This window comes from Jaculus jaculus, chromosome 6 (assembly GCF_020740685.1).
Source record: "Jaculus jaculus isolate mJacJac1 chromosome 6, mJacJac1.mat.Y.cur, whole genome shotgun sequence".
NCBI classification, from domain to species: domain Eukaryota; kingdom Metazoa; phylum Chordata; class Mammalia; order Rodentia; family Dipodidae; genus Jaculus; species Jaculus jaculus.
Window position 1 is genome coordinate 80,649,499 of NC_059107.1, and position 27,585 is coordinate 80,677,083.

At 38.3% G+C, this 27,585-nt stretch overlaps 1 protein-coding gene across 1 annotated transcript in view; it reads right to left on the reverse strand.

Annotated features, from left to right (window-relative positions):
* Slc2a13 (solute carrier family 2 member 13) overlaps positions 1-27,585 on the reverse strand; it is a 379,307-nt gene that overhangs the window by 54,513 nt on the left and 297,209 nt on the right. The window contains exon 7 of the mRNA XM_004662155.2: positions 25,226-25,351. Coding sequence (XP_004662212.2) covers positions 25,226-25,351 — 126 coding nt within the window. The remainder of the gene's footprint in view (positions 1-25,225; positions 25,352-27,585) is intronic.

The following is a 27,585-nucleotide window of genomic DNA, read 5'->3' on the forward strand; positions in this document are numbered from 1 at the left end:
ATTATGTTTAACATGACTACATTTTGGTGTAAAAATTCATGTGTATTTTATAATCAATTCACTAGATTAACAAACAAATAGATAACCCTGCACTTTCATGGGTATTAGACAATTCCTCCAGAAACTGCAATCATCATGTTTACTATCCTTAGCATTGGGAGATATTTAGAGGATAGAAAGCAATGATGTTCTGAATTTAGAAATATTCTAACCATTTTCATGTGTTTGAAAGAATTTAATAATGCATAGCTCAGATACTTTGAACTTGTTTTTCTAGCCTGCATATTTAGGCATACTTTATCATTTCCTTTTATCTTGGACAAATATCATCCAGTGTGGGTTGGATAATTCCAAATTTCAGAATCCCAAGAGCCCTGTGAGGGAAAAAAGTGTATGAAATAAGTGACTTCCTCCTTCTCAGAACAGGGTAAGCAGAATATATTAAGCATTATTTTCATATGGAAGATAAAAGAGATTCTGGAGAAAAGTATAGTAATTTCTTTGAATATCTCACTCAATCTATCAGAAATTCTCTTTTTCAAGAATAAGATTAACTCACAATCAGTTGTAAAATAATGGACTCCAAAATGAGAAATTCCCTGGAGATATCACATGGAGAAGGCAACAGCATTAAGGTCCTGGCCTCACAGGAGGAACTTGTCTGTCAGGAGAAGACTTCACACAGTTTAACCATGTCTCACCGAGTTCACATATGCTCTTTCATGGTTCTGTTTCACGCAATCCCCCTTAAATGGAGAAGGAGAGAAACTAGGGGTGTTTCTCACCAGTATGGACAACTATAAATAAGCCCATTTTCCTTTATTAATATCTGTTTCCTCATGTCATTAGAGCACACAGGGAAACTGCAGTGGAGAGTTTACACACACCATCGTGACCAGTGACAGTTCTAGTGAAGCTATCCTGAACAGACCCCATGGCTAGTTTTTTTCTGTCCCCACAGTTGGAATGAAGGCAGTTCACAGCTGCTGGAAATATCTCCTTGCTTCCTTGACCTTTGGGTGTTACTTGCCTATAAGTGGATATTCATGCATTGGTAAAGGAAAGAGATTTTGGATCTTGACTGGCCTTCTTAATAGAAGTGCCCTAGTTGTTCAGTTCTGTGATTTGGAGAGTTCCTTATATGCTCTTGAAGCCAGTTCATAACTAAGGTACATGTTGAAATGCCTGCCATTTGCTGCATCACTGTTTGACTTTGTGACAGGAAAGTTCAGAGTTTTTCTAGAAGAGCTCACTTTATTTATTTTCTGTATAGGCTGATTTGACATTTGTCTCTGGATTATGGTTAAAACTTTATCTCCAAGTTTGGGATCGGAAAGCTATTTTGACTCATCTTGAGTCACTTTGTAGCACCAGCTTCTATAAGACAAAAATTCCTCAGTCCTCTAAGGCTTAAATAGTTATTTTGATACTACCTCTTTTACATTGTGGAAAAAAGTTAAGAATATTAGAAAACTTGTTTACTTGCATTATAATTTGAATATGTTTCTGAGATTTCTGTTTAAATTTGTGTAGAAATTGCAATTATTACTTTTATTCTCCACTGGTTTTTCGAGGTAGGGTCGAGTCCAGGCTAACCTGGAATTCACTATATGGTCTCAGGGTGGCCTTGAATTCATGGCGACCCTCCTACTTCTGAAGTGCCCTTTTGTGTATTACTTCATAATTGACTTAAAGGAGGTTTAGTATTAATCAAAACATATTACTTCATTTTATTTTCATTTTGAAAAATCCAAATATAACTGCTTTGTGATTTTTTTTTGATGTATGGAGGTCAGCAAACACAAGTTTGCTAAGACTTCTATTTATCTAACTATTAGGAAACAAACATTAGGAGGTTTATAGGACACTGAGGGTGGGCCTCTTCTTTAGAGTCTGCTTATGGTGAAGAATGGAATAGCAGGATTTTAACTGCTAGTCAGAAGAATGGGAACTAGGTTACATTACAGACTCTGGAAGGGATATGTCACAGAAATACCTAGAAAGCCATTAATGGATAACTATCTAGAACTGGATCCATGAATTCAAAACCTCCTAAGATTACTGTGTCACAAGGGCTTTCAGCAAGGAACACAGGAGTGACATTTCAGGATATGAATCACTAACCCCACTTCTGCAAGTCAGTCAAAATAGGCCTGTCAATCACCTGGACAGAACAGATACCCTCAGGTTAGGTTGCTTACAGAGACTGTTTAAAATCTAGTATAAAGCCTGCCAAGAATGTAGATCAGGAACACTGTCTCACCCCTTGAAAGTTTTCCTTGCTTTACTTTAAAATACTATCTCCTCCACTACACTTTGTACTACTTTGCCTAACTTTAAAAATTCTATTTATTTGTGCATGCGTGTGTGTGCATATGCATGTGTGTATGTGTGTGTGTGTGGGGGGTGAACCAGGGCCATCCTGCTGCTTTAGACAAACACCAGATGCTTGCACTACAGTTTGCATATGGCTTAAAAGTTTTTTTTTAATTTTTTTTGTTCATTTTATTTATTTATTGATTTGAGAGCAACAGACACAGGGAGAAAGACAGATAGAGGAAGAGAGAGAGAATGGGCACTCCCGGGCTTCCAGCCACTGCAAACGAACTCCAGACGTGTGCGCCCCCTTGGGCATCTGGCTAACGTGGGACCTGGGGAACTGAGCCTTGAACCGGGGTCCTTAGGCTTCACAGGCAAGCGCTTACCCACCAAGCCATCTCTCCAGCCCAGCTTAAAAGTTTTTGATGGATGACTACAGAGATGGTTCAGCACTTAAGGTGCTTGCCTGAAAAACCTAACACCTCAAATTTGATTCCCCAATATCCATGTAAAGGCAGATGCGCAAAGTGGTGCATGCACCTGGAGTTCTTTGAAGCAACTAGAGGCCCTCCATTCTATGTTTCTATCCCTCTCTCCCTCTCTCTATGCTTACAAATAAATAAATAAAAACATTGTTAAAAAGTTTTTGATGGAGAGATAAATCCAGTCTGAAATCCCCTATGACTATTAAGCCTCTGATACAATGTGACTAGGATCTGTGGCTCTTTCTTTATTTCTTTTTAATTCTTCTGATTTAGCGCAATTTCTCCATTTTTTTGCAGGAAGAAAAGTTGTTATACCTTAGAGAGATAATTGCACCTATACCAGAGACAAGTTTGAAAGAAAGCTCCTGCCAGTGGTGGCAATACTGGAATTGGGTGAAGTATGCTATTCCTAGTTTCTAGGGTGCTGAGCTACATACCAATCATTCAAAGCTATTTTAATAAGGTTCTACTAGAAGGGATGGTTTCCCCACAAGTTCACTGTATTCTTTCTCTTCTAGCACAGGAACTCCCCTTCAGTCCTTATTGGATTGCTTCTGGGATGTGCCATTTATAGCTGGAACAAGTATTATGTTCTTTCTTTAGTAAGAAAATGGATGATCTTTTTTTTTTTTTTAATCTTTGAAACTTCATGGTCATAGTACAAATATAAGAACACTTTGCCTAGAAATTGCAAATCAATTTTGATATTGTATTATAACCATATCTCTTTGTAAACCACTGAACAAGTGGTCAGATGTACCTTATATTACAAACTTTCTTTGCTTTCAGAGGAGATAAAGATTTATGTAAACAATGTAAATAGGATCCAGGATTAATAGCCCTTAAAAAAAAAAAGATGTTTCTACTTCAGTTGGGAAATGCACCCCCAACAACAGAGACAAAACATTTGACCACACTGCTATCTACTGGACAGAAAAAGTACAGTGATGTCCTCCCTACACCCCATATTCAGGGCCTTTCAATGTTTTAGCAGCCTGCTTAGATGTGTCTCTTTAAAGAATCTCTTGGAGAATTCTGTTTCTCCATTTGGTAAGAGGTCCCTAAGCCTTCCATTTCTTTAGGTTTACCATAGCAACTTTGTCATTTTATATTTTTGCCAAACTTGTAAGATTGTGATGTCAAGCTCTGACTGTGAGGCGCAGGACCCATGTGCTAGGAAATAAAACCCATAGCAGACACCCTGCATATATCCTTTGTCAGAAGGATGTTCTGCAGAGGTGGACACTGCCTTTCCAGTATACTTTGGATTCTGGATTCTGTGGTCATTCCCAGACCCTACTCTCATCTCTGACATATGTATCCTAGTCTGGCCTTGAACTCAATATACAGCCAAGGATGATCTTGAATTCCTGATCCTTCTGCATTTGCCTGTCCAAGTACTGGGGTCACAGCACGGCTTCAAGCAGTGTCTTTCTAATTTACAAGGATTAAGCGGTCACCTAGAGAGTTCCTATTTAACTACAATAAAAAACCAAGGAGGTTTTGTTGTAAATTATTTTCTCTCTTACAAAGCTTTATAGCTATTGTCTGTGATATTTTGCTCCAGAAATGGGAAATAAAAGGCTTATTTCTTTCAATTAGAATTTACTGTATTCAACTCCAAGAGGCTATTTTAAAGTTGAGCTTCAAAGATAAGGAAAATTTTCCACCCTTAAACCTGTGAAAAAGTTAAATGGAGCTGGAGACAAAGAACTCTGCTCAGAGCAGAAAGAATGGGGAATCTGTTCACCTGAGACTCTGTATTCTTAAGAATGTAAGAACAGAGTCCAGATCAACTCAGCTAAGATCCCTTCCTTCTAGACCTTCAGATCCACAATACTGAGAGTAACATAAGCTTTTTCCTAAAAGTATTGTCCCTCTTCACATCTCTCATCTCTCAAATTGCCTCTATTTTCCCAAACCTAACATATTGCAGATAGTACAATTGAATTTGTACATACATCATGAAATTTATACATCCTGCATTATATAAGATAGAACTATGTTTGTCTTTCGCTTTTAATACCTTCTAAGATAAACACACCTGGAACTTAGCTAGGCTTGTGATGATTTTCACTTTGTGACTAGAGCTTTAAGGCAAAAGCCTTGGTTCCAGCAGCCCCAACAGGCTAGGCTCAGCCAGCTACCCAAATCTTCCAATGAAGGAATCAAGGAAATATGAAAAGCAAAGGAAGGTGAACAGTGGGAAGATGAACAGGTAAAGGGGGTACTATGACCCCAGCATGTCTTTAGTGTACTGATTGATACAAGCATTAGGTTTAGGGAGAGAAAGAGGTGGGGCAGAAGGTGAGGCAGACAATTAAGCAGTCAAGTTCTGGCCATCATAGTTTTGCTCAAGTTATTTCAGAAAGGCTGTTACATCTGCTAATGACCAAAGGGAACCCATAGATTCCTACAGTATCTTCTGCTCCAGGATGCAGCCGCTTCATCATAGATAATTTCTCTCATCATCAGGGTAATCTATCCTAATGGGTAGCCATGATATTCCTTATGGGCTCCAGTGAGAAGTCAATGCACTTTTTATTTATTCGAAACATTACTGTATGAACAAATCGTGTGTTGGTCCCTTTCCTCTCATGTTAGTCTCTTATATCCTCCCTTCTTCTCTTTGACTTGAATTATCCAGTTTCTTGGCTTCTGCTTTATTGTATCAAGCTGGATAATTTGATGATCATGTTTTATTGGCTCCTTACCCTCTAAGAATGTTTCCTAATTGATTTTCTGCATTTCTCAGCTGCCACAAAGTTCTTTTGTGTCAGTTCTCTCTCTAACTTGAGGGATGTTCCCAGGCATGTGATCCTCCCTGCTCATTTATGCCTATCATGGCCTGGTGGTTTCCCAGATCTTTAGCTCCAGGTAAAAAGAAGAGTAAATAAAATTTATTTAAAATTTTAGCCTTTAAGACTTTTAGATAGTCCTAAAATTTTGTGGTTTGACAGTGTTTAAAAGGAGATTGAACATGCCCAGTTCCTAAAGACACTGAATTCTCTATCATTATGTGTATTAACATCTTGCAATTGATTTGTGAAACTTTTTCTGTGCACTTGCTACTGGAGTTCTCATCCAGGGCTTCAGACCTTAGAAGTCTCAATGGATCAAGCCCTATCCTTTGCCTCAAAACAAAACTAAACATCAAGAATAAGGGTAAGGTCAAGAATTTAATATTCAATACAGACAGCACTGTGAAGAAAACACTGGTTATTCTTGTTTACCTTACCACTTCACCTTCCTTCAAGAATGAAGATACCAGCAGAGAATAATTTCCATATGTTGGAAAATCCAGCACTGCTGAAAGAAAATCTCACGAGGGGACATGTTTGCTTCCCCAAGCGTGGTTTACTGCTTGTGAGAGAAAGTGGGAAACTTAGGCTTCCTCTTCTAGGCAGAAATAATCAACTAATAATAGGAAACAAACCCCACCACCTCCACCAAGTGATAACAACTTCTCAAGGAACATGCAGAATCAGACCTGAGATAATGACCCATCAAAACACACTACCACTAGGATTTATTATCCTGGCATCCCTCTTGCCGGCTAAGCCAATTCTGTCCCCATAGAGCCCTGGGCATCCTATCATGAACCCTGAGACAGGGCTTGGGGTGCTAGTTCTCTTTTTTTTCTTCCAATAGAGCTACTAGGAATATTGAATTCCTTCCCTACTTTACCATTTCTTTTGTGGTTTTGTTTTTTGTTAGACTAGTGGCTGGCTGAAATACAGAAGTCTGGTCCTCTGGCCTGGGTTTTAGTAACACACTCAAAAGGGAAAAACAAAACTAAATAGATAACACACTTAAGAAAATTCCTTAACCATTAGGGAAATGCAAATTAAAACAACTATGAGATTCCACATTACTCCAGTAAAGATGGCAATCATTAAAAAAAATCTAACAACAACAAATGTGGGTAAAGATGCAGGGAAAGAGAAAACCTCACCCACTGGTGGTGGGAATAAAAACTTGTTCAACCACTATGGAAATCAATATGGAGATTCCTAAAAAGGATGAACATAGAGCTACCAACAGACCCAGTTATTCCTTTACTGGGCATTTATCCTAAATGCTCCAGGCATCACTACAGAAATATTTGCTCAACCATGTTTAATACTGATCAATTCATCATAGCTAAGAACTGGAATCAACCGAGGTGCCCATCATTAGATAAATGGATAATGGATAATGGAGTTGTGGCACATTTACACAGTGGAATTCTATTCAACAGTAAGAAATGAGACAATGAAATTTGTAGAAAAATGAACAGATAATACTTAATTAATTCACACATTCACACAAAGACAAATGCCACATAGTGTCATTTATCTATGGTTCCTAACCTGGACCTGCTCAAGTTGCTGTCATATCTGATAGGCAAATCAAGGCCCAGACAATAGGGATGCAAGGGTTTGGGGGAAGGGGATGGAGAGAGGGGAAAAACAAACCAAACTAAATCCAAAATGAGCTGCACCACAGAAACCTTTATCCTTGGAGATAGCCTAAAACACATAACCCTCAAAAGGAGTAAGGGGTCAGGAGGATTGCCATGAGTTTGAGGCCACCCTGAGCCTCCATAGTGACTTCCAGGTCAGCCTGGGCTAGAGTGAGACCCTACCTAAAAAAAAGGAGTAGGGGGGAGCACCTGAAAAGTAGGGCTCTGGAGAGGGTGGGACAAAGCCTAAGCTTGAAAGAAAATTTTGTTCTGTATCTGGCCTGTAACCCCCAATACCAGAAATTGGTTGCTACCCACATTGCGCTGTTGATCAGAGACCTATGAGGTCCCAAAATCAAAACAGGTTTCTGTCAAAGCATTTGATCACCTTCCTGATGCAAAAGACCCTATTGCTGAAGATACCATATACTGCTGACATAGAAAATGCAAAGACTTGCTGGAATTCAGAAGAAAGCCAGTCCCCAGACAGCCTGTATAGTGTTGGAAAGCGCTACATGAGCTACTGGGGAAAAATGGCCAATAATAGTCTTATCAAACAGAAGTTTAAGCTACTCAGAAGCAAACACCCTGACAGGATACAATGTACACAGCAGTGCAATAATGGCATACAGCCTTGTTGGGTAACCAATGGCTTTCAGACTAGCTAAGAGATCTGCTCAGTGTAAAGGAACCCACATCTGGAATTTGGAACCAGATCAGAATCCCATGGATACAAAGATTATGCTCTCCAATGTCAAGCTCTCACTAGTCTGGCTAAAAGAGGGGTCACATACATCAAATTCTCCTTAAATTAGTAATGCTTATCCCATTTATACTATGCTAACTTCACTCTCCATTATAGAATCTGTTCTTTTTTTAGAAATTAGCAAGACTGGAAGAGATAAACTTTCCTTCGCACTTTAATCAAGTCACAGCTGAAACCACAGAGGAATTGGGGAGATGAACAGGAGTGCTGCTTCCATGCTGAACCTGATAATTAGCACCAGGGTATAGGAGACAAAGAGTTTTAGGATACTTAACACCTACCAAAGCAGAGATCCAGAGTCTCCTAAGAGCTCTTCACTGAAGTAGACTTAAAACTCACCCACCATGCTCAGGGAATTTTGTGGTATAGGGGGCAGAAAGATTGTAAGAGTCACAGGTTGAGACATCATGTCCAGAGGCACTCCTCTACCCCCAAGTAACAGACTGGTGCTCCCACAACCCCATGGGCAATACCTGCAACCCTTCTGAGGAGGATCCCCAGTGGAATGGGGGAAAGAATGAGAGTACCAACATATGATGCATCCATATAAAATATGCTGTTAATAATAATAAAAGAAGAAAACACAAAAAATAAATAAAGACAACAGACATTAAATTTACTATATATATTCTTAGTCTATAATTATTTGAAAAACTTTATCTGCCACTAAGAAACCACAGGATGCCCATGAATGGAAGAAAAACATTATCATGCATGTCATCAATGAAAATAATGTCCTGAGAATGCATTCTTTTTTTTTTTTTTTTCGAGGTAGGGTCTCACTCTGGTCCAGGCTGACCTGGAATTAACTCTGTAGTCTCCAACACTTGGCGATCCTCCTACCTCTGTCTCCCGAGTGCTGGGATTAAAGATGTGCACCACCACACCCGGCATGAGAAAGCATTCTTGATTCAATGTTACTTATATATGTGCTATGACAAAACAAGTGCATAGTTCCAGCTTCTTATCAACTCTGAAATTCCTTAGCAGTTTGTCTGCTTTGGTTGACTGCACTCAGGTTTGGGTAAATGCAAGCTTTGTATTGAAGCTTAGAGTACAAAGTTTTCCTGTAACTTGAGGACATTTTTGTGCTTCTTCCACAGCTGTTGTAGTCATGTTCACATTGCTGACAGAAAACACTCAACCAAGAGCAGCTTTTGGGCAAAAAGGGTTTATTTTGGCTTATAGACTCAAGGGGAAGTTCCATGATGGCAGGGAAAATGATGGCATGAACAGAGGGTGGACATCACCTCCTGGCCAACATCAGGTGGATAAAAGTAACAGGGGAATGTGGTCAACACTGGCAAGGGGACACTAGCTATAATACCCATAAGTCCTCCCCCAATGATACACTGCCTCCAGGAGGCATTAATTTCACATCTCCATCAGCTGGGAACCTAGCATTCAGAACACCTAAGTTTATCGGGATACCTGAATTAAACCACCATAACAATGGAACTCAGCTTATGTTGCTTTTCATTAAAAGAGAACACAGTATACCTAAGTAATAAAAGTGCTTAAATTCCAGGGTGATTTACACAAAGAAGACTTAATTTCTTGCTCACCACATAGGTTTGACTGTGACCAGCTGCCCTATTTTTTGACTTTTTATTGATAACTTCCATTATATATACAACTTACCATCATCATAATCCCCTACCCCACTCTTTTCCCCTTCCCATGTCTCTTGTCCACTGAATCCTTTCTTCTTTCCATGTGGTCCCTGTTCTATGTTGATATTATTTTCCCCCTCTTATTATACAGGTCTTGTCCAGGTCTGCTCCAGTTTTTCTTCCCTCTGTAATCAAAAGTAATGCAGCACCTGGATTTGGAGATATGACCAACTTTATTGCAGAAAGAAAAATAAGAGTATGGACATTTCTGGCCCAAAAATTTGAGTGTTAAGACTTTACCTCAGACATGACACAGATTTATTCTATTCTCATTTCTTTGGCCAAAGAATGCAAATAAGGCTAAATCCAAAGAAATATATACCTCTTCTAGGGAGTAGCAATAGCAATTTCAAACAACAGGATAATCAGCATACTTGTAGGAATGGACAGCTATACATAGTAAGACTAGAATAAACAGCTCCAAAAGGCCAAAGCCACATAGTCAGGTGTCTAACAGTAATCCCACTCCTCTGGTACCAACATTACTGTTGCAGTCAGGTTCACATTGCTGGCAGAAATTACCCGACCAAGAGCAGCTTGTGGGAAAAAGGGTTTATTTTACAGACTCAATGGGAAGCTCTACAATGGCATGAGCGGAGGGTGGGCATCACCTCCTGGCCAACATCAGGTGGAAAACAGGAACAGGAGAGTGTGACAAACACTGGCAAGGGAAAAACAGTATAATACCCATAAGCCTTCCCCCAACAATACACTGCCCACAGGAGGCATTAATTCCAAAGTCTTCATCAGCTGGGAAGCTAACATTCAGAACACCTAAGTTTATGGGGGATACCTGAATCAAACCACTACATGATCTTTTTTACTTTTTAGTGTTTATTTTATGAAACTTAGAGCCCCACTATTTGGTGTTTAAATGTTTACAATTGTTATATATTCTTAATGAGTTGTTCTCTTTATTGGTACCCTTTTGTCTTTTTTGATTAGTTTTGGTTTGAAGTCTCCCTTGTCAGATACAAGACTAGCTATTCCTGCTTGTTTACATCTTCTATTTGCCTGGTAGTTAGACTTCCATCCTTCAATATTCAGATTTTGGAAATCCTTACTGTCTGTGTGTTTGTCCTACAGAACACAGATAGATCTTATTTTTTAATCTGCATCTTTTTAGAGGTAAATTGTGGCCATTTAAGTTTAAGGTTATTATTAAAAGAGGCTTGCGATTTCCTAAGATTTTTGTTTGGTGATATTCTGCTTGTCTGGGCTATTGGATTGCGCTTTTCCCCCGAGACGTTGCTGGTCTTCTGTGCTAGACATGATCATCTCTTTCCTAGCTCTTCTTTGCTCTCTGGTCCTTTCATGGAGTGGGTTGTGTCATGAGTTCTTGTGGAAGAGCCTACTTCTGTCTCTCTGAATACCAGGCCTTTCAGAACTTTCTGTAGAGTTGGCAAAGTTGACATGCTTGTCTTACATTTATGTTTGTCTTGAAACATTATTTCTCCATCATCCTGTAGCAGCATTCTTGGTTGGCAGTTATTTACTTTCAGATCTTGGAATATTACATTGCATGCTTTTTTGGGTTTCAGAGTTCCTGATAAAAGGTCTGAAGTTATTCTTATAGTCCTGTTTTTGTATGGTTGTTGGGAGATTTTCCTTTATACCTTTTAGTATTTTTTTTTTTTTTTTTTTACTTTCCAGTTTCTACATCTTTACTTTGAAATGTTGAGGAGAGGGTCTTCTTTGGTCATGTTTACTTGGGATTATAAATGTCTCTTATCATTTAGATATCAACCTCTTTCTCTAGATTTTAGGAATGCTTCTCATAATTTCATTAAACAATCACTTATTCCCTTTGAATTCTTCTACTCCATGCATTTTGTGGTTTGGTTTCTTGAATTTCTAGACTTCTTGGGAATATTGGTGAGTGGTACTTTCTGATGAGGTTTTCCTTTGATTGACCTTTTCTTTCACTTCTATAATTTTCAGTGTTTATTTCCTGTTTTTTTCCTCCATATTTATGACTTTTTCTCCAACTTATTTACCATTTCATTCATTTGGAGTCTGTATTAGCAAGGTCCTAAATGTATTTTTTTAATTCATTCATCTCCCTATTTGGCATGTCTCTATAGCTATACTAATCATTTTTAAAAGTAGGGCCTATAAATCTTTTCTCAGATATTTCAGCAGTCTCTGGGGTGTGGGCTTCTGTTAGAGGGAGGTTGGGAGTGTGTTGTGGTGGTCTGTTGTCCTAGATTCTTTATTTTTTACATATTTGTGCAGATAGACATGGCTTCCAATTTTATCTCTTCCCATTTTTCCAGCTCTATTTGGTTATTTGTTTTGTTTTCTGTGCATCCACTAGGGAGATTTCTTCAATAGGAAGTATGCATTCTGTAGGTCTGCATGTGTGCAGGAAGGGGAGATTTGTGGGCAGTTCTGCTTTGGTCTTGCTGTAAGAAACCTTTTCATATTTCACTTGTGTTCCCGTTAGGTTATAAAGAAGGTGGCATTAGGATATTGGGTGGAGGAGGTGTGCTATATATATATTTTAGAGCAATGATATTTCAGTGGTAAAATGAGGAAGGAATGGGAGGGAGGAAAGGGGAGGTTAAGTTTGGAGAAAGAGCTAGGTATTTGTGTTGGAGGTATATGAAGAAAGATAGAAACAAATGTAGCTATAGGAATGTGGAGAAGTTGATTTTTGTAGGTGTAGAAGATAGTCATGAAGGTCTATTCTGGTGAGAAAGAGGTTTGAAACACAGTATCTTAACAATTAATGTATAAAACTTCAAGTACTATAAAAATAAGCAGTAAGAGAGGCTAACCTACTAGGATGTTAGTACAAACAAAAACCTGAAAGACACAAAACAACAACAATAAACAAAGAAACAAAACACAAAATAGTCAACCAAAAATCAAGCAAAAAGAAAAAAAAGAGTCAAATAATAAAACAAAAATGTAACAATGATTCACTGAAGTGGGAACTAGCTAGTCCTAATTTTTTTCTCATTCTGGGCTGATGTATTTCCTCCCTTCCCTGTGATTATAGCCTGTATTAGTTTCCACAGTTATGGGTGGTAGGCTGCTACACTCAGCTGGTGAGATTAAATCTGTATGGTTATTTGGCTGAGAAAAACTTCTGTACATGTAACTTTCTTCCTGGCAATGTTTTCTGACTTGGGACACTTTGTGCCCTAGGCCAGATTCAATCCAGCCACCTGTGGGGATGGGGTTAAAACTCTCCTAGGCAGTGTGGTTCAGGCCCTTTAAGAATGTAGAAATCCTGCTTGCCCACCTGAGTATCTTAGGGTGTTTGTAGTGCTGGGATCCCTTGCAATGGTGGAGGAATGGGCCATTCTTAAGCTTGCAGAGTCCAGTTCAGGTGTCCCAGGCTCAAATTGTAAGCTCTCTCTTGCACTTACCCCATGCCTGATTTCACGAGTCAGGGTCCAACTTTCCAGAATCCATGAGCTGTATCCGTGTGAAGTTTAGTGGTGGAGTAACTAATGCAGTCCACATTGTCTGGAGACAGCTGCAGCTCTTGGGAAACATCAATGGCATGTCTCCAGAGTTCTGTGGCTGCTTTGGCACCTGGGGCCATCTGTTACAGGCAGACCCAGAGGAGTAGTGACTGGGTGTTCCTTTGTAGTCGAAAATTGCTGGTGTCACAGTTGCTGTGTGTTGTTTTATGCATGTAGTGTCTGGGGTTTCTTTGCAGATAGCTACACTGTGTCCTAGATAGGCTACTACAGGGAGACTAGGAATAGTAGACTCTGAGTTACCTCATAGTTGAAGGCCTATGGTACTTCAGCTCTGTTCATGGGAGAGGTATCCAGGGCTACCCTACAGAATGCCTCTGTCCCAGCTTTCAATACATCACTGCAAACCTGGGAGACAGCCATAGTGTCAGAAGTCAATTGTCACAGCAGACACAAAATGGCAGATGCTGGGCACACTCCTGTGGTTGAAGGCCACACCACTGGTAATGAAGCTTCCATCATCTCTTTGGTGGGGTCAGGCATCCAGGGTTACTCTGTTGAGTGCCCTGCCCAGTTTCTCAGCTTTTGTAGCAGGTGGGAGTCCATCTGTCTGTGGAGGGAGCTTGCTGGTGACCAAAGTAAGCACTTTGTCAGTGGTCAGTCATGGAGCTGGCACTGGTAGTTTGGCTTGGTGGTAGAGGTGTCCTGGACCCTCTGTTTCAGAAGCTTTCTTCCTTTACTCCTCAGTCATGGCTTCTACTCTGTCATCTCACCTAGACTCTGATTTCAGACTCTTAACATATTTACACTGATTGCTGTGTACAAAGCACAAGGGTTTTAAATGGCATGGTACACAGATATTAGAATTTATAATCTAGATAAGAAGATAATCTGATCATAAATTACTATTCAATAAAGCAGGATAATTACTGTTCAACTATGTCTGGTTCTGGCTGGTCCTAGTTAATCAGCTAGTCTTGATGGCATAGGACAGAGTCAGCCAGGACTCAGAAAACTGCCTGTCTGGACACCAAGATCTGAGTTTGGGGAGCTCTTCCCTCTTGCAAAGCTATACTCATTCTGGGCCATTTCTTTCCCATGAGAAGGCTGCACTAGTCTTGTCAGGTGAGGGTTGCTATAAGGTTTATGATAGCTGCAGGTGAGAAGGAGTCCCTGGGCCAGAATGCATCACACTGCCACGTGACATGATGTTGAGTCAGCCTCAGGGCTATCAGTCTTACAGTCACAGCCAATCTCTTATTTTACAGCAAGGTTGGTGGGAGAAGATAGGAGTGCCTATAATCAGCATTGTTTGGGGGGATTATCAGAGAGACTAAAAGCAAAAAATAACATCTGATCTGAACAGAAAATGATAATTAAAATCCAGACAGAGATTGAAAAGCAGGACATCAATCCAGGCAGAAGGCAAAAAAGGGATAAAAACATTATGGACAATGGCAATGGGGTGGGGGCAGAGAGGATGGAGGTGTTTGGACTGAGTACAGTTCTGTGTAGGCAAGTGGTGAAATTCAGAGGAAACAGGCTGTGTATAGCATTAGAACTTGGCTGTGAAAAAAAAATCTCAGCTGACAGAATATTATGAATAATAAGCTGCAAAATAGGAATCTATCTGGCTATTTAATTGTTTCTAATTACAGAGCTAAAATGCTACATTATACAAAACAAATACTGAACCAGCTCATTAAGAAAATATCCCCCATGAATGATACTTTTATTCAGGAGTTTGAAGTTACATCATGGGTTATTTATGGTTTTCTGTAGACAGAAAGCTGGGAAGTATAGAAGTGGAAGAATAGGCATATATGAATAAATAAAAAGATTTTATCCATTTATCTATTTGATAATGCTTATTTTAACCTAGATGCTGTGTTACTGACCCATCTGTGAAAAAAAGAAAAGCTGTCACAAAAAAAAAAAAAGCAAAGGAAAAAATAGCACCAAGCAAGAGGAATAAAACAGCTGCCTCTGGGTCCTGAGACAAAGGACAGGATTGTGAAAAAGCAACAAAGCTGGTTTCAGCAGTGTCCAGCTCATGGTGCCCCTCTCTAAGTAGCATGGGCAAGGACCCTTTCCCCTTTCCCCTAGTAAACTTCTCAACCGTATGGGACTTTTACCATTATACATATTCCTGCATCCAAATCCTCTAATTTTAACATACTGAATTGCATGCTAAAATGGCTTCCTAATTACAGGAAGGCGGTCACTCCAGAACATTCCCAGGGTGGGCAAGGAGAGGAGAAATGGTAGACCAAGGCTTTGAAGTCCAGATGCAAGAGGCAGCCATTGGTCTCTGGTGGTTTGCTCGGTTCCCCTTAATTGGATGATGTACTTTCTGCTGGAAAGACTTCTTGTTCTTCCTGGTATCAATTCTCCTCCCATGGAGCCCAAGAGGTGGGATTGATATGGGATTAAAATCTGAGGGAATTCAGGTAGAAGCATTTCCCCATATTTCTGCATGGGGAATGACTTCTCAAATGTGTTCCTACTGAACCTTCATAACAACTGTATTGTTCACAATGTCTATTATTTCCACTGTCCAAATGATAAATGGCTCCAGAGAGGCCAGGCTTTCCTAGTGCCAAGCAGGACCTGACCATTTCCTCCTTAAGTGTCCTCCTTTCCACTACTGAGCTGTAGAAGAAAGCACCATGTCAAGAGATGGATTTTTGTTGTTGTTGCAGAGATGTATCTGTCAAGTAGAAATGATATTTCATATAGACTTTGAGTTGTTTCTGAGAGGTTGTACTTTTTCTAGAAATCTGTCTATTTTACCTATTTTCAGATGCATTAGCAAATGATGTTTAAAGTCTTTGCCATCTGTTACATGTCTTTTTATTCTAAGTATAATTTTTTTGCCATTTTTTTCTCTTTTTGTCCAGTATTGTACTGCTGGAAGTGACTCCATTTTAGATTATTCTCTATAAACCAACAACTATATTTTTTTCATTTTTTTCCCTCTTCTACCTTTGTACATTTCTGTCCTCTACCTCATCACTAAAACAGGCTTACTCTGTGCTGTAGTTCTAGTTTCTTGTGGGTTTATTTAGTTGCTAATTTTGATATATTACCTTCAATTCTGTATTTTTAACTCATTAATGAATTTGAAATTTTAAGAAAATTATTTTATTTATTTACTAGTCTGTGTGCATGCGTGTGTGTATAAGCTCATGTGCCACTGTGTGTATGTGGAGAGCAGAGGGCAACTCTGCAGGCTCTATGCCCCATCTTGTTTGAGACAGGGTATTATCACTATAAATGAACTGTCAGACCATAAATGATAGCCAGGCAAGCTAGCCCATGAGTTTCAGATTCTCCTGGCTCTGTCTCTATAGGTGCATGAGGACCATGGACGCATGCATCACTTTGCATCTGGCTTTACGTGGTTGCTGGAGAATTGAACCTGAGCTGTTAGGTTTTGAAAACAAGCAATTTTAACTACTAAGCAATCTTTCTAGTCTCAAAATTAAAAGTTGTATTTATTGTTAGATTGTAAACTAAACAGAAAAGAAAATTTAAAAAAAAAATTCTTATTTTCAGATTTATCATATTTTGATCAGAAAATATGTTCTATGTATTATTTGGATATATTATTTGAATATATAAATTTATGTACACTTATTACATTTAATTTTTTGAGTGAGTAGCAAATTTTTACAAATGTTCTATTTGCTTTAAATGAATTAAATTCTTGGTTAGGTTCACTATTTAACTCTTACATTAAGCTGGTAAGTTTCCCAAATTTTTTAACTCCTGCTATTTTTGTCTATTTGATCTTTTTATTCCTCTTCTTTAAAACATTTTGTCAGAGCTTGAGAGATGGCTTAGTGGCTAAGATGCTTGCCTGTGAAGCTGAAGGACTCATGTTTGACTCTCCAGATACTATGTAAACCAGACATAAAGGTGACGCAAGTGGAAGGTTGCACACGCCCATCAGGTGGTGTACACCAGGGCCTCCAGCCACTGCAAATGAACTTCAGATGCGTATATATCACCTTGTGTATCTGGCCTATGTAGGTTCTAGGGAATCGAGCCTCCAACAGGGATTCTTTGGTTTCACAGGCAAATGCTTAACCACTAAGCCATCTCTCTAGCCATGAAGACCTTAATTTTTAATAAGTAAAATTTTTGTTTTATTTTTATGGTAATCAGTTAAATATACATTTAATTCTGCTGTTTTTTATTTCTCTTAAACATAAATTTGTATATTTCTCTATGTTATTATCTTTATTAGTCTGATTTTTATGCTCTTCCTTTTGGTAATAGCTTACATTTTATTCATTTATTTATTATTATTTTTTAAATTTTTTTAGGCAAACCCAATAGACTAGCCTTTTTCTTAAGTAAGAGAGCAAGAGTGAAAGAGAGAAGTGGCATGCCTGGGCCTCAGCCATTGCAATTGAACTCCAGACATGTGTGCCCCCTTGGCTCATGTGTGAGTTCATGCACTTCTATCACTTTATGCTCCAGCTTTCATAGGGCCTGGAGAGTGGAACATGAGTCCTTAGGCTTCACAGGCAAGTGCCTTAACAGCTAAGACATCTCTTCCAGCACATAGCTTACGTTTTAAACAGATCACATATATATTAAGTTCCTATTACATATTCTACACAATTATTTGCCCAATTATTTGCTTCTTACTTTGTATGTGTGTGCAAAATTTGGTGGATTATAGCATACACGTCATATATGCTACAAAAATTCTAAGAATATATCTTAGAGTATAACTGAAAAATTATACCATATCCTTTCTTTCTTTCTTTCTATTTTCTTCTCTCTCTCTTTTTTTTTTTTTTTTTTTTGTTTTGGTTTTTTGAGGTAGGGTCTCACTCTAGCCCAGGCTGACCTGGAATTCACTATGGAGTCTCAGGTGGCCTCGAACTCATGGCAATCCTCCTACCTTTGCCTCCTGAGTGCTGGGATTAAAGACATGCGCCACCACGCCCGGCTTTCCTTTATTTCTTTTGACCATTTTATTTTAAAGTCACTGTTTACTTGTTTTCATTATGCAGACTCTTTGAAATTCATGCACCCATCTTTTATACTTGATAGTTTTATTCCCTTTATTAACTGGTATAGCTTATACCATCTTACTATATTTAGGAAGACTTATTTTTCACTGTCAGTAATCCCAACACTAATTAGTTTAATTGAGGGGGATCTTGGAGCCAGCCTAGGCTACATAAAAAAAAAAATAAACCAAGCTAAACAACAAACAAGAGTTATTTTCTATGGAAATCTTGTATGTCCTAGGTTCTGAAAATTTTGTTTTTGTCCCTGTTGTGGTTCTATGGATGTCTCCATAGAACTCCATTATTTATTATTCATTTTTGGAGACACATGAAATCTTACTATGTTGCCCAGGCTATCTGAACTTCTGCACTCAGGAGGTCCTCCACCAGAGTAGCTTAGACTGGAGAAACCTATCAGTGTATCTGTCTTCATTTGTTTGCATACTTTTTATTTTCATTTTTGATACAAGGTCTTCCTATGCAGCCCAGGCTATTCTTAAATTCATGAACCTTCTGCCCCAGCCTTCTGAATCATAAGATTATAGGCATTATTTATGAATTTTTAACATACATGGTTCCCACTTCACAAAAGCAGTGTGAAATGGAAACCCACACTTCCCCATAGTGAAGGCTCCTAGGATTTTTATTTTTTATTTTTTTGTTTAAGACATTATTTTCACTGCAGTGTCCCCAGTGAGTTGCACAAGTACACAGCTTTCCCAGCCAGCCTAGTTGAATGGCAGCATGCAGAGTGTGGTTATCACTTTATAGCACTGAAGGCAATCCTGCCATTTTACCTCCCTCAGCACTGACACTCAAGCCTTCATTCTCTTATGACAATCCCATGTGCCCTGTTTTCTCTTTTGACACTTGGAATATCTCTCAAGTTCATCTGTGCAGTAAACCTGCATTTGTGTCTGGGGGTAGTGCATGTGAGTGTTATAGGGGTAAAAGGTAAGAGGAGGATTTTCTGCATCAGCTTCATCAGCTTCATTTACTGTTTTTAGAAGTCTGATGAATATGTTTTTTTTTTTTTAAAAAAAAACTTCTCACTGAAATTTAAAAACACAGATACCAGAAAAAGCATGCTAGCAAAGGTTGAAAGTTTGTCTTTAACAGACCATTCCAATTGATTACATAGATGAATAGCTGTCAGTACACAGGGTGATCAGAGATCAAAATATATGACTATCAACTGCTTTAAACTTGACCTTGAAATATCTATAAGCAGCATATGATAGATGCAAAGTCCAAGGTAATGTTTGGCCTGAAAGTTCTGTTTTAGGTAACTTTACAAAATATACTCAATGATTAACCAATCAGCAAAAGTATGAAGAGTATTATTTTATGTTATCAATAGAAAATATGTTTTAGAAATTTTTTACTGTGCATTCACCCTACTTTTAAAATCTTCTTTCTAGCAAAGAGTGAGAAAACCAAAAGCCTAGCTGGGAGGGGGGCTGCTGCCCTGCACAGGGAAGATTAACAAAACTTGTGCAATCTTCTCTTCTCTGTAGTGTTACAAAAGTTAAGACTATTATAGCAATAGTCAGTGAACATAAAAGTTCTACAAGTTCTTCGTTATTTTTTAGTTTTTTTGAGTTATGATCTCTGCTTAACTTCTCCTTACTAGTATGGGTAGTCAAAAGATGATGATGCAAAACACAAACGACATGTTAAAAGAATGGATAAGTTTATCTTTCAAAAGTAAAGTCAGTAATGTATATACTAAAATGTTATATTTGCAAAAGTAAGATCAAAACTTCTGTTTTCTTTCTTTCTTTTCTTTTTGCTTTTTTGAGGTAGGATTTGAATTCATGGTGATCCTCCTACCTCTGCCTCCAAAGTGCTAGGATTAAAGGCGTGAGCATCTATGTTCAGCTTTAAAACTTGTACACCACATAAACAAGCTTAAACATAAAAATCACATGATCATTTCGATAGATGCAGAGAAGGCCTTTGACAAGATACAACATCACTTCATGATCAAAACATTGGAGAGAATCGGCATGGCCGGTTCACATCTTAATATAATAAAGGCAATATACAAAGCTCCAAAGGCCCAAATAATTCTTAATGGAGAGAGACTGGAAGAATTCCCATTGAGATCAGGAACAAGACAGGGATGTCCTCTCTCACCTCTGCTTTTCAATATAGTTCTGGAAGTCCTAGCTCAAGCAATAAGACAGGAGAAGGAAATAAAAGGGATACAATTTGGAAAGGAAGAAGTTAAGTTAGCTCTATTCGCTGATGACATGATTGTATATGTAAGAGACCCGAGAGACTCCATCCCAAAACTCCTGAAGGTGATTAACTCCTATAGCAAAGTAGCAGGATACAAAATCAACGCACAAAAATCGGAAGCATTTCTGTATGCAAATGACAAAGACACAGAAAAAGAAATAAAGGACATAGTCCCATTTTCAATAGCAAAAAATAAAATAAAATACCTTGGAATAACGTTAACCAAGGAAGTAAAAGATCTATACAACGAAAATATAAAAACTCTCAAAAAAGAAATTGAGGAGGACTTGAAACGATGGAAAGACCTCCCATGCTCCTGGATAGGCAGAATTAACATTGTGAAGATGACAATCCTACCAAAGGCAATATATAGATTTAACGCAATTCCAATTAAAATCCCTACAATGTTCTTCACAGACATAGAAAAAATGATCTCAAATTTCATATGGAAAGGCAGAAGGCCTCGCATATCCAAACATATCCTCAGCAAAAGAAATACCTCTGGTGGCATCACCATACCCGATATAAAGTTATACTACAAAGCCATAGTAATAAAAACAGCATGGTACTGGCATAAAAACAGGAGTATAGACCAATGGAATAGACTTGAGGACCCGGATTTTGGGCCAAGCAACTATAGCTACTTAATATTCGACAAAGGCCCAAACAATATAGACTGGAAAAAAGATAGCATCTTCAACAAATGGTGCTGGACAAACTGGATAACCACATGCAGGAAACTAAAACTTGATCCACACATTTCACCATGCACAACACTCAAATCCAAATGGATCAAAGACCTCAACATAAGACCAGAAACTCGAAAACTACTGGAAGAAAATTTAGGAAGTACTTTCCATGATATAGGAATGGGAAAAGACTTCCTGAATAAAACCCCAGTGGCTCAAGTTCTTAAACAGTCACTCAACCATTGGGATCATATGAAGCTGAAGAGTTTCTTTACAGATAAGCATATAATAAACAAAGCCAATAGAATACCCACAGAGTGGGAGAAAATATTTGCAGGTTATCCAACTGATAGAGGCCTTATCTCTAGAATTTACAAAGAACTCAAAAGTCTAAACAATAAGAAGACAAATACCCCACTCACAAAATGGGGCACAGAGTTAAACAGGCAATTCACAGAGGAAGAGATACAAATGGCAAACACACACCTAAGAAAATGTTCATCATCCCTAATCATCAGAGAAATGCAAATTAAAACAACTATGAGATTCCACCTTACCCCAATAAGGATAGCCAACATCAAAAGGTCAAATGAAAATAAATGCTGGCGAGGATGTGGAGAAGCAGGGACACTCATTCACTGTTGGTGGGAATGCAGGATGGTACAACCACTTTGGAAAGCAATATGGAGACTCCTGAAAAAGCTGACTATAGAAATACCAACAGACCCAGTTATACCATTACTGGGCATGTACCCTAAAACCTTCAAACCAAAAGCCAGAGAGATTTGCTCAACCATGTTTGTAGCAGCTCAATTCGTAATAGCTAAAAGCTGGAATCAACCCAGATGTCCATCATTAGAAGAATGGATAACAAAGATGTGGTATATCTACACAATGGAATTCTATACAGCAGTAAGAAAAAACGACATAAAGAAATTTGAGGAAAAATGGTTGAACCTGGAACAGATCATTCTCAGCGAACTTACCCAATCACAGAAAAAAAATCGACACATAGTCTCACTCATCTGCAACACCTAACCTGAATTTGCCCAAGATGCCTTACATACCCAGCAAGTACCTCATGGACTAGACAATAAGATGGATGGGAGAGCGGTGAGGGAATCAAAGGGTGGAAAACAGTAATCCGGACCCAAACGGCAATGGTACCATAAAATTCTACTTCCTAAAAGACAGACCAAATGACTGAACCTTCACTAGTCCCTTACAGGAAACACCTGAACCACAAGACACTGGAGAGGGTAGGATCAAGACTGACCTAAATCTCCTACATCTTCCCTCCCTCCCTCTCCCCCTCTCCCCTCTATCTCTCTTCTCTCTAACTCTTGTATATTAGTTATCTTTTTCCTCAATTTCTTAGTGGACACTGACCTGTAACCCCCACTTCCAGCTTGGGCCTACAATCCACAATGAGCTTTTGATCAAAGAAACCTACAAGGTTTCCCAAAACAATGACAGACTTCTGTCAGAGTAATTGATGACCCACCAAAGGCCAGTGGTAAGACCCTATTGCTGAAGACTCCATACGCAGCTGACACGTAAAATGGAATGACATGGCTGGAAGCCAGGAGAGAGTCAGTCCCCAGACAGTCAGCGTGTCTAGTGCCAGAAGGCGCTACATAGGTGACTGGGGGAAGTGACCAAGATCTGTCCAAGCAACACATTGTTTAACCTAAGTAGCAACAATTAACCGGATGTGATACCCATACAAGTGCAATAGTGGTACACAGCCATGGTGAGGAATCAATTGCTCTTGATTTGGCTAACTGATCCACTCAGTGGTACTAGACCCTTAGCTGGAGCTGGGAAACAAGTCAGAACCATACCCAAATACAAGCCCACTCTACAATATCAAGCTACCATCAATCACGGGGTATAAGAGGGCCTACACCTATCAAATTGTCTATCAAAAAAGTAAGTGTTATCTCAATTTTCTGGGTGCTAACTCACTCTCCGTTGGAGAATCTGCTTCTCTTTTCCAGATAGATGCAGATCCTAAGAAGAGAGCTGCCCCAACATACCTCAGAAGGGGCCCAACTGAAACTAAGGACAACTGGCGAAATAAGCAAGGGTGGTGTTTTCCTGTGAAGCGGATACCAGCACAAAGGGGAAGGAGACCAACACAGAGAAAAATCAACTCCTACCAAATCAGAGAGCCAGAGCCTCAGAGGCCCCCAACACCTCAGCACTGAAGCAGACCAAAAATGAACCCAACATGGCTCAGGGAAATTTTGCGGAAGAGGGGGCGGAAAGAATGTCAGAGTCACATGTTGGGTCATGATTTTCAGAGACATTTATCATACTAATAACTGGGGGCTAACTCCACAATGCACGACCCATTTTCAATAATAAGGAGGGTCTAATGGGAGGGGGTAGATCACCGATGAGCCTAAATAATGGTACCAAACTGCCTGTATCTACTGAAAAGAAAACTAATAAATTAAATTAAAAAAAAAAAATAAATAAAAATAGAAAAACTCAAAAAAAAAAAAAAACTTGTATTTTGAAATCTGACTTCTAAGTCTTCTACCGAGAGTGCAAAATGTATCTATTTTAATGTTACCTTACTATTTATTAGTAGTCATTTCTAATAAGCTTAAAAATTAATTCTGTAAGATATGGGAAAATTGCATACATTATAGCTAAAATGATTGTACTATATGTTTTCAATTTCAGGCTAGTAATTTTATTTTCTTTTTCCTCTACTTATAAGAAAAAAAATCAAAAGTATTAACATGCTAAACCAATATATCAAGAATATGCAAGGAACTCACTGACAAATGGTGTTTGGCCAATGAAAATTGGTATTTTAAAAAGAAATTCTTTTAAATGTTTGTTTTGAATAATAATTATGTATTTTTACATATCTCTTTGGAATTAGTATGTCTAATACTCTGTGTATTTTTATATAATTATGTTTGCTTCTACTTTTGGAGCAACTTCTTAATAAAATTATTAATAGGAGTATAATGATAAATACTGGTATGTGAAAGCAGATACAAGATATGTGGTTTTAAAACTCACTACCTTCATCACCCCTTAAGTCAACAGAATGAGAGAATGCTGTTGTTTTATACAGAAATTTAAGACACCTAAAAGGGTAAGGCCATGCTAAATACAGCTGGAAATTTTGAGCTCATAGATATGAATATTAGCTCTTAAATATGGGAAATACTTGGCCTATGCAAGTTTCATTTATGTGCCTACTATAAACTGAAACAGAAAAGCTTACAACTTTTAGATAGGCTATATACTAAGGCCATATACTGATGATAACCAATATTTATCCATCTTTTGTTAAATTTCACTGAACCTCAGGAACACCAGAGGAAAAAATAGCTCCATAAAGAATTTGAAGTAGTATTAATTTAATTTGAGTTTACAACTGTCTTTTAAGTTGAGAAAATGACAGTTTTGAAATTACAGTGTAGATAAATAATATGGGGTGAGCGAAAACACCTGTCCACACTAAAGATCCAAAACTTTGAAGCTGGGCTGTGGGCAAGTTTAATAATCAAGGCACACTCATCTAGCTTGTGGAACCTGAGTGTCTTTATGTCTGGGAATTATGCAGTGGCAATAGTTGGCATCAACTATCACTTACATGCTGTGAAGGAATATAAAGATTACTTTATTTTCTTATGTGTTTATTTATTTGGAGAGAGAGAGAATGAGAATGGGCACATCCAGGCTTCTTATCACTGCTAATACACTCCAGATGCATGTGCCATTTTTTTGCATCTAGCTTTATGTGGGTACTGGGGGAGTTGAACCTGAGCTAGGAGGCTTTGTAAGAATGTGGCTTTAATGGCTGAGCTATTTCCCAGTCTTATAAAGACCACTTTAAAAGGGTGCAGAAACTCTGAAAATTTAAAAATCAGCCTTACTGACAAATTCTCATGTTTCCTTTCACACATAGAATTAGATTACAATGAAAGACATGAAAGTAGAAAGGAATCATTTGTGAACAGGAAGGTGACCTGCAGGCGCGTTAAACAGTGCAACAGAAGGTAATGGGAGTGGATATGATTCTATTACAGAATATGTTTATGAACATGTCATAATGAAACCTATAATTTTGAAACTGTACAGCATATGTTGTGGCAAGCAATGAGTGACATACCTGCCCCAGGCCGCCTCACTTGTAGATGCTTTATTAACTGGAATACAGGAAGAGTCGATGACCCCTGAATTGTTCATCTTGTAACAGAAACCACAGTCTGGATCCAACATGCAGTCATTACAGTAACTGAAATGTGAAAAGAGTTATTGTCACACAGGCCAGATATAGTTAGTTATAGTCATCTGGTGTTCCCACACACAACATTCAGAAGCTTCCATGAACACCCCACAGTATTTTTCAGTAAACATGGAAACCTGGAACTGGTTTGGGCCAAGGCAAATAACACATGCAGAGCCAGGTGGCAGCTGGCAGATCACTTTTATCTCTTCTGCTGGTTATAGCAACTTTGGAAGTCATGATAATAGGAAGATGTAGGAATCCAATAGATTTGGAGAAAAAGTCTTGGCTTTCCTAAACCACTGAAATTTGTTGAAAAACCACAGACCACTTATCTTGATCCAGCCTTAACTGGTCACAAATTATAACAAAGCACTTATTTTTTAATGTTTCCTTCACGCCACAGCTATTAAAAAGTTGGAAATACTCTTTCCTATATGTGTACATACATACATATATTACATGCATATCCTGAGACAAAACAAAATTCATACAATAAATAAATAATAAACCAAAATGCTTAAAGGAAAATTTAAAAATACAAATGTCTAAAATATGATCACTGTTAACATCTTGGTGGACATTTGCATTGTTTTAGGCATGTGTGAATACAATAAATGCAGTATATGGTGAATTTATGGTAAATGAATAAGTGTGTGTGTGTGTGTGTGTGTGTGTGTGTGTGTGTGTGTGTGTACTCCTGCACAGGTATAGTTGTGCATGCCTCAATTATGGGTGCCCTTTATTGCTCACTGAGTTCATTTCCTTCAAATAGAGTCTCTCACTGAACCTGCGCCTACCTGTTTTTCAGTCAGACTAGTTGACCAGCAAGTCTATTCTGGCAACTCTACTCTTTACCTTCTCCTCTTCATAGGACTGAAGCTATGGGGATCATTTTACAGGGGTGCTGGGGATTCAGGTCAGGCCATCTGAGACTCATCCTTGCACAGAAAGTGCTGTTGCCCTCTAAAAAAATTCCCTAGCCTGACATTTGTACTTTTTAAAAAGAATATACATAGAGTCAACTGTGTGTTATTCTAATTTGAAAAGAGATGGGCACAGAAAGAAAAGTTAACCCCCTGAGTTAATCACATCTATGGCAGGATCACATAGCTGCATTGCTCATTTAAAAGTATTACTATAACTTCAAGAAAAATTTGAAGTAGGTATGATTTTCCAATCTAAGTATACAACATGTTTATAGATTTCCATCTAGTAGACCATCACTGGCATCCAGTTCTGGAGCCCTTCACACATGACAGGCACTGGAGACAATGCAGAAGAATGTGCGTGTTGGGAGATAAAAGTCCAGGATGACAAACATACGTTTGTGCTAGAAAATAATGGAAAACCTGTTTACTATGAAAAGGACAAAGGTCTATTTACTTTGTTATAAGAACTGGCACTAATTTTAGAAGTGATATTTAAAGTAAATCATAAAAGAAATTTCCTAGGTAAAGACAAAGAGCATACCAGATAACTGCTTATTTTCTTGTTAAATGATCAATGGGTACAGAATTAATAAATGCTACTCTGCACAAGTAACTGTATTATGGAGTTTCAAAGGAGAAAGAGGTCATATGAAAGACACCTGAAAGATAAGAAAGTCATCCAAAGACAGGAGAAAATACTTCTGGAATCTCAAAACTGAAATAGCTCTTTGGCTCATTTAAACTCAATGTAGAAACATGTTCATAGTTGGAAAATTATTTATTTTTACACTAGCCTACTCATTAACTTCTTTTTCTTTCTGGATGAGACTTGAGTCCTACATGTAGGCAAAGAAGCCTTTAGAAATCCACTGAAAGGTCACTATGCTTTTAAGGTGATTTAGCAGCATAAATGTCAGATTGCTCACACTAGTGAGGAGCATGGTAAACAATGCCAGTGAAGGAACAGAAGAGAATTCCCTCAGCAGAAGACCAAGCTAATTTGGAAAGGAAGATCATATGGATTTATGTTTCATATTTTTGCCTATGTAAAGTCACATATACCAACCTCCATTTTTCTGATAGCCTTAAATGATAAACCTTTGGAAAAAAGTCAATTACACAAAAATGGGTTTGTATTTTATTTCCATGGAAAGCATAATCTCTATAACAGTCCAAGCAGCAAAAATAATCACTAATAGTTACTGAGAACTTACTGCACATATATGTTAGACATGTATTATCTATGTTAACATCCTCTGGCATTCATTCAAGTCTAACTGCAGTTTCCCATTTTTTGATGTATTTGTTAAA